The 8,098-nt window shown below is 42.6% G+C and overlaps 1 protein-coding gene across 2 annotated transcripts in view; it reads left to right on the forward strand.

Moving 5' to 3' along the window:
• Positions 1 to 7,234, forward strand: part of Arl6ip1 (ADP ribosylation factor like GTPase 6 interacting protein 1) — an 11,736-nt gene extending 4,502 nt beyond the window's left edge. For both annotated transcript variants that reach the window (XM_023704696.1, XM_004644489.2), the window contains 3 exons: positions 2,398 to 2,515; positions 3,918 to 4,002; positions 5,586 to 7,234. In XM_023704696.1, coding sequence (XP_023560464.1) covers positions 2,398 to 2,515; positions 3,918 to 4,002; positions 5,586 to 5,704 — 322 coding nt within the window. In that variant the 3' untranslated portion in view covers positions 5,705 to 7,234. The remainder of the gene's footprint in view (positions 1 to 2,397; positions 2,516 to 3,917; positions 4,003 to 5,585) is intronic.
• The last annotated feature ends 864 nt before the right edge of the window (positions 7,235 to 8,098 follow it).

Consider the following 8,098-nt stretch of genomic DNA (forward strand, 5'->3'; position numbering starts at 1 on the left):
TTTTACCAGGGATTGAACTTAGGGCCCTGCGCTTTCCAGGCAGGCAGGCACTCATTCCACTAAGCTATCTCCCTGGCCTGGTTTTTTTTGTGTTTTTTTTGCCCAAACCGGGAATTGAACTTAGGCCCCTACACTTGCCAGACAAGTGCTTATTCCACTGAGCCATCTCCCCAGCCCCTTAGTGGTCCATTTTTATCCACATTTATTTTGCAAATTTTAATTAATGTCTACTTATATTAGGCACTGTTCTAGGTGCTGTGAAACATTTTGCCTTCCCCCCACCCCCAACCGGGGATTGAATATTTTGCATTTTAAGGTTGATCTGAGTTGAAACTGGAGATGTTGGGACTCTTAAGCAGTAGGAAAGTGGGAGTTCACCAGTTTCATGCCAAGTACCTCAGAATAGATTTAAGATATATTTAGTTGTGGTGTTCATTCATGTCACTCGTTGGTTGCTTTTGAATTCCAGAGGTTATAGTTAAATGATTAGGTATTTAACTAAAACTTTTAATTTCCCTCTAGAATGTTGAAATTCCCACCTTTGATTCAAATAAACAGCTAACCAAGATGCTTGAATATGTTTTTTTTTCCTCCCAGCTGCTTATTCTTCCTTGTATATTTTAAATTGATTGATTTGATTTTCTGCTTATGTCTTAGTATTTATTTACTTACATTATTGTTATTATTATTGTTGTTGTTTTTGTTGTTGTTGTTGTTGTTGAACTGGTGATTGAACTCAGGCCCTTCCACTTGCCAGGTGAGCACTTATTCTACTGAGCTAGCTCCCCAGCCCCAACTTACATATTTAGCAGTACTGTGAGTTGAAGCCCAGACCTCACACATGGTAAGCCACTGAGCCACATCCCTAACTCCGAGACACTAGTTTTTTCTTTCCAGATAGTAGCAAATTATAAAATCTGTAAAAATGGAGAGTTTTACATGTGCACTCAGAGGCCAAGGAGATGGCTCAGTAGAATAAGCACTTGCCAGAGGACCTGAGTTCAATCCCGGTTCCGCCAATAAATAGATAAATAAGTACTTAATGGATCCTTAAAAGCCAATTCACATTTTCAGGACGTTTGCTTAAATTGTGGGATAAGTAAGCATGTGTCTTGAAAGATGTTTTACTCATAGAATGGATTAGTATTAGGAACTCTCTTCTGATTTGCTTTCATTTGCAGCAGCGAATTAATACTATTGTGGGGACAAGTTTGTAACCATGCAGTGAAGCCAGTTAGACAAAGGGAAGCCATCACTGACCTTGACTAGTGATAACATTCTGATCCACTTATTCATAACTCTTACAAGAAACTTTTCAGAAATAAACTCATGCTGTCATGGCAACTGCTACTGATAATTTTTTTTTCATATTGTGGGATGGTCTTGTGGGAAAGGACACTTTTCACAGTGTAGCCTTGACCATGGTCAGCACAGAAGGCCTAATGGTTTGTAAGAAGTTCCACAGCTCAGCAGAAAGCCTCCTACCTTATCACCACAGTGAGGACTAGAGGGGGAGGGCAGCGCACCTTGCAGAGTCGGTCCTGTTGTCGGTGCCCATTGTACCTGTGCAGCAAAGGCAGTACAGGGCCCTTTTGTTTTCCCCCCATTAGGAACAAGAAAAATTGGGCTTTTTCTTGAAGTGTCTTTTTGTATTTTTACTTTTGCATTTTTATTGTTGTTGCTTATAGTTTCTTTTACTGGTAACTAAATTTATAAATAATTGCATTTGAGCTACTTACTGCTGCCTGCGATGTATAAGCCCAGTTGGGGTGCTTACCTTTGAATATAGTGCTATTTACACTGCATAGAGCTCAAATACAGCTAACTAGTAGGACCCTAGGGGACTACAGTGCAGGATTTGTTATGATCTGAAAATTAATACCAGCATAGAAAAATCAAATTTAGACTAATTCCTGCGTAACCTGTAGATTATTCTTTTTTTTTTTTTTTTTTTTTTTTTTTTTTGCGGAACCGGGGATTGAACTCAGGCCCTTGTGCTTGCCAGGGACGCGCTTATTCCACTGAGCCATCTCCCCAGCCCCATATGGAATAAGGATTTTTTTTTTTTTTTTTTTTTTGGGTTCCTCGAATGCCTTCAGGGCACGTTTGGCCAGCGGGAGAGTTGTGAGGTTGGAACTCCAGCCACCTGAGGCTGACAGCTTTGTGGAAGCAGCCACTTAAAGGACTGAGCTAGGCCCAGGCCCCCTCTGCGTAACCTGTAGAAGGCACGAGTGTTTCATCACTATCATTAGCCAAAAGGGACTTCAGAGTTACAGATTAGCCCTGATATCCTATGAAGTATGTATATGCACTATAACTCCACAAATTTAAGAGGACAGTGTGTTTCTGCTTACTATAGAGACTTCCTTGTAACAAAAGGGAAAACTCTTTTTGTAGGACCACCGAACAACAGCAGAGATTCCATGAGATCTGCAGCAATGTAGTAAAGACTCGACGCAGAGCCGCGGGCTGGTGGAAACGGCTCTTTACGCTGAAAGAAGAAAAGCCGAAAATGGTATGTTTTGCTTTTTTTTTTTTTTTTTTTTTATGCAGGGTCTTACTATGTAGCTTGTAGTGATGCTCCTGGTTTCTGCCTCCCCAGGGCTGGGATTACAGGCGCGCGCCCCCGGACTCCATCGCCAGCTCAGTGCGCCTGAGGGCAGGGCCGGCACGGCAGGAAGCGCCAGGGATCGGACCCTGGCCCCTGCACTTCCTTAAGCGAGCACTTAGTCCACTGAGCTATACCGCCGGCCCTTTTTTTTTTGTTTTGACTTACACAAGTATAAAGCACAATTTTTTTTTCCTTTTTAATGCATTTGGTTCTTACAGGGTCTCACTATGCAGCTCGAAGTCGTGATCCTCCTGTTTTCAGCCTCCACAGAGCTAGGATTATAGGTGGGTGCCACCACGCCTGGACTCATTGAACCAAGGTCCCTGCTCCTGCTTAAGCTTGCCTAAGCAGATGCCAAGCACAAGCTTGAGTTAATTTTTACTTTATTGTAACCTAATGGTAGACTTTGTTTTAATAATCATGGTAAGGGCCTGAGTTCAATCCCCGGTTCTGTTAAAAAAAAAAAAAAAAAAAATTATAGTTTATTTCAGAAATGGTAGCACACACCTATAACCCCACCACTTGGGAGGCTGAGACAGGCAGATCACCCTGAGTTGAAGGTGAGCCTGAACTGCATAGGAAGACCCTGTTTCAAAAAAGAAAACAAACAAAAATTATAGTTCAGTATTTGCCATAGGTGTAACTCACTACATTCATAAATGTTTTTCTGTAGTAGACTGGATCACTGAACATTCAAAATTATATTTTCTGGGCTGCAGAGATGACTCAGCGGTCTAAGCTCCTGCCTAGGCAAGTGCAAGGATTCAAGTTTGATCCCTGGCCTGGCAGGCATCTGCCCAAGCAGTAACTTGAATCAGCTGAGCTATTTCGCCGGCCCCTAGGGGTGTGTGTGTGTGTGTGCGCGCGCGCGCGTGACTGGCTCAGCCCAACCCGGTGCAGGACTGGTGCAGCATGCGGCACCAGGGGTTGAACCACAAGCCCTGCGCATTTTGCCTAAGCTTGCCTGAGCAGGCACTTTAGACCACTGAGCTATCTCGCTGGCCCGAAATCTAAGTATTTTTTTAAAAAGTGATAAGGGTCTGGAGAGATGGCTCAGTGGAATAAGCACTTCCCTGGCAAATGCAAGGGCCTGAGTTCAATCCCCAGTTCTGTGAAAGAAAAAGTGATAAGAAAAGCTAATTTATTTTCCAATCTTTGAAACAAATTTTCTCAGCTGACAAAGTTGTATGCAGTTATGTTGTACCTGATGTTTTGATGTGCTCATTGGCATGGTGAACCACTGCTGACTTCGCACTTCTCAGCCTGTGTCTGGGAGCTGATACATTCTTTTTGCTTTCGTTGTTAGTACTTCGTGACCATGATCATTTCTCTTGCGGCAGTTGCTTGGGTGGGACAGCAAGTCCATAACCTGCTTCTCACGTGCCTGATAGGTAAGTCTGGAAAAACTATAGTCATATCCTAGCCAGTAAAATCTAACTATGGCAGAGGCAAATATGTGAGTACTTAATCAGGTTTCATGTACTGACCAAGGAACTTTGGGAATATAGAAAGGTGACAGAGACTCAGGTCATTGTTTTCAGAGCTTTATGGTCGGATCTTACAGCAAGTGAAGACAAAAAAAAATTATAACGAAAGGAGGAACTAAGGGGCCTGGGAGATGGCTCAGTAGGATAAGCGCTTGACCAGCAAACACAAGGATCTGAGTTCAATCCCTGGTTCTGCAAAAAAAAAAAAAAAAAGGAGGAAGTACAGTAAAACCTTAGTATGTGAGCATAATTTGTTCTAGAAATACTCTTGTTTCAAAAAAAAAAAAAAAAAAATAAGCTCACTTGAGGGCTGGGGAGATAGCTCAGTAGGATAAGCACTTGCCTGGCAAGCACAAGGTCCTGAGTTCAATCCCCTGTACTTCAAAAAAAAAAAAAAAAAATTCTAGAAATACACTTGTAATCCGGAGCACTTGTTTTTTTGTTTGTTTGTTTGTTTGTTTGTTTGTTTGTTTGTTTTTGCGGAACCGGGGATTGAACTCAGGCCCTTGTGCTTGCCAGGGAAGCACTTATTCCACTGAGCCATCTCCCTGGCCCCTGGAGCACTTGTTTTTGTTTGTTTGGTTTTTTATGTTTTAGGGAAGGGTCTACAGGGTTTTCAGGGTCTCACTACTAGATCCGACTCATAATGACTCTCCTGTTTACAGCCTCTCAAGAGCGGGATTACAGGCACGCACCACCATGCCCAGTTTCAATCGCCATCTCAGTGCACCCTGGGTGCAGGGCCGGCATGGCAGGCCCAGGGATTGCACCCCTGGCCCCTATTCCTGCTTGCAGGCACTTTAATCCGCTGAGCTATTTGGCCAGCCACCCAGAGCACTTGTATTTCAAGCAAATTTCCCCATAAGAAACTATGGCATTTAATCTGTAGATTCAGTAAGAAACAAGTTGCTAGAACTTGCAGAACAGGTTCCTTGTAATCCAAGGCTTTACTGTCATTGGTAGGTGGTAAAAAATATAAACAGTGACTATTGTGAGTTGGGAGGGCATGAGGGCAGGAGTTTCTGGAAATCCAGTGAAAGTAATGGAATCTATTACTTCTCCCCATTAGAGTTCTAATAGTCTAAGAAATTCTCTTCTTTAAATAATCATAGCAGGTTATTTTCCTTGATAACCTTTATTTTTTTTTAAAATTTACTTATTTATTTGTGTGTGGGTGTGTGTGTGGGTGTGTGTGTGTGGCCAGCTCAGCCCACCAGGGGGTCCCTGTGCTTTGCTAAGCTTGTTCTAAGTAGGTGCTTTAGACCACTGAGCCATCTCACCAGCCCCCTCCTTGATAACCTTTAGCAGGTTGCTTTTTCCTAAGAGACTGAGGCAGGAGGATTATGAGTTTGAGCTCTTTTTGAGCAACTTAACAAGTGAAACCCTGTCAAAAAAATGCTGGGGATGTAGCTGATGTAAAGACCCTGGTTCAATCTCCAGTACTTAAAAAAATTGCTGTATCCTTAATTTTGTTTGTTTATTTTAAGTGACTTTCCTACTGTTGCTTCCTGGACTAAACCAACATGGCATCATTTCGAAGTACATTGGAATGGCCAAAAGGGAGATAAACAAGCTTCTGAAACAAAAAGAAAAGAAAAATGAATAATACATCTGTTTCGTTCAGTGTGATTAATGGAATGTGCATTGCCCCGAGGATAGTTTCTACCTTGGTGTGTGGATCCTGAAATGCTACAGAAGTAGCTCTTTGCTTTCCCTCACTCTGCCCCTAGTAGAAATTCACACTTGCCCATCAGGCTTTGTGCATAGTGTCGTTGTGTCAACTGTATCTGGGCGCATTCTTGTAAGCCACCAGTGGATAAGGCTTGTTTTGATTTTTCTCACCCAGTGTGAACTGAATCCTTACTTTTGACAACTTCTTTTAAAATAATACAGTGGTGAACTTTATTCTTCAGTACAGTTAATAGTGCTTGAAAAATTGTTTTGATTGATATTTGTTTCCGCTAGACACCAGGAGGCGGTCTGTGGCTACAGGAAGCTAGTCCTACTGGCCACTTCCGTAGCCTGCTTAAAAAACTGTCCGGCTTCATGAATATAAAGACCAAGTTAGCCCACCTGACGAAGAGGCCAGGGATCATTCCTCATGCTGTTTCTTTACCATCGGAGAAGAATCTCGATGGAATAAAATGAAATTGAGTCCATGCCCTTGTCCCTGTAGGTTTCTCCCTTTTGTGAAGACTGGTGGTGATTTCTGGGAATCGTTGATCCTGATATTCCATAGGGGAGTCTGACAGCTGTAGAACTCTTGCTCTCTGCCCTACTTTATTAGTGAGTCCTCACAGGGCTTTGCATAGCAGATTTCCAAGCAGTTGTATTCCAGGGTGTTTAGTACACCTTTTATTTCAGGTTTTTACAATGCACCCAGTAGGTTAAAATGCAAGTCTGTGACCTTTATTCTAACACCAGCCAGTAAAGGACAAAAGTTCTTCTGTTTAGTTAAGATTCACAGCAGTAGAAAAGTGAAATTACTCATTTTTAAGATAAGAAAAGGCCTTCAAAGGTGAGCCTCATAATTCTCACTTTATAGTAATATTAGTTGCATTTTGATTGCTGTGCTTTTGCAATGTTGTAAGTACACTGGCATCTGACTGTTTCCACAGTTCTCTCCAAGGACTGTGGTGAGAGTGGGCTTGTGATGATAGACCGGCCGCTGGCCCACACAGATTTTGTAACTCCTTGGAAAGCTCCTCAGAATCATTCTTTCCCTCTCAGTAGCTGGAAACTTAGCGTAAGAATGAACCTTTGAGGGCCAAAAAATGTGACGTATTTGGGAACAACTCTTCAACTGCTTAACTAGCTGTAATATAGTTCTGTGAAGTCATTGCACTGATGCTGTAAAACCTTGTGGTAGATCTGTCCTTAAATAAGCCTTGTTTTTTCCCCTTCCATATTGCTGTAAACACCGGTGCCCGTTATCGTTTATTTTTAATTTTTTAAAAAATATTTTCATATGACTACGTTAATTTTACATGTGTTTCTTCACTGTAAATAAGCCTGTCTTACCTGGATTTTTGTGTGTATGAATGTGTGTTCTACCAGTTAACTACCTTGGCAGTTTTAATCCTATGTTTTTTCTTTGTTTTGTGTGAAAAAGTAAAAATAAAAGCTGGAATCTCTTCAGTGTCTCATTTTCTTTTGCACTTGACCAATCTAATGTTTACATGATTGTTGTAATTTAGGGCCTTGAAAGGGGAAAAATACAATACAAGACACTTTTTTTTTTTTTGGCAGAACCGGGGATTGAACTCAGATCCTTGTGTTTGCCAGTCAAGCGCTTATCCTACTGAGCCATCTCCCTGGCCCCAAGACACATATTTTTATAACTTTTTCTTAGGTATTTAGCAGAGTCTACAGGGTATCACTACACAGATTAGACTTGTAGTGATCCTCCTGTTTTCAGCCTCCCAAGTGCTGGGATTACAGGCACGCACCAACACCCCCAGTCCCAATGGCAGTCTCAGCGTGCCCTGAGAGCAGTACTGGTACAGCACTACAGGACACATTTTATAAAATTATTTTATAATGAATCACCCTAAGAATCATCTACAAAGAGTGCAGGAAATTCTGTCCATACTCCAAAGAATCCAGCTGAGGGCCTGGATCCGATGGTAATGTCCTGCTTGAGTCCAGGTGAAGATCTAGACAAGTCCAGCCAGAGGCCTAGAGCTCAGGAGAATGTCTCACGCAGGCAGGCCTGTTTCACAGCTCTGTGTCAGGAGGGCCCAAAAGTCAGTGGTAGACGCTAGAACATCTGTGCCAGGGGTGAAGCATCTGAGGACTCTGAACTGAACCAGGAAGTAACACTACAGTAAGAACCAGAACTCCCCTGAAAAGTAGTGCCACAGCCATCCTCAGCACCAGTGAGGTTCTGAGCTGTGAGGGTGAGGAAAGCAGAGTTTACACCAGGAAAGCCAGTGCGACAGCTCCAGGAGACAGACAGCTGTGTGGCATCTTCCCCCTCTGGGGCCAGGAATTCCTCCCC

This window comes from Octodon degus, unplaced genomic scaffold, assembly GCF_000260255.1.
Source record: "Octodon degus isolate 3935 unplaced genomic scaffold, OctDeg1.0 scaffold00200, whole genome shotgun sequence".
Lineage (NCBI taxonomy): Eukaryota > Metazoa > Chordata > Mammalia > Rodentia > Octodontidae > Octodon > Octodon degus.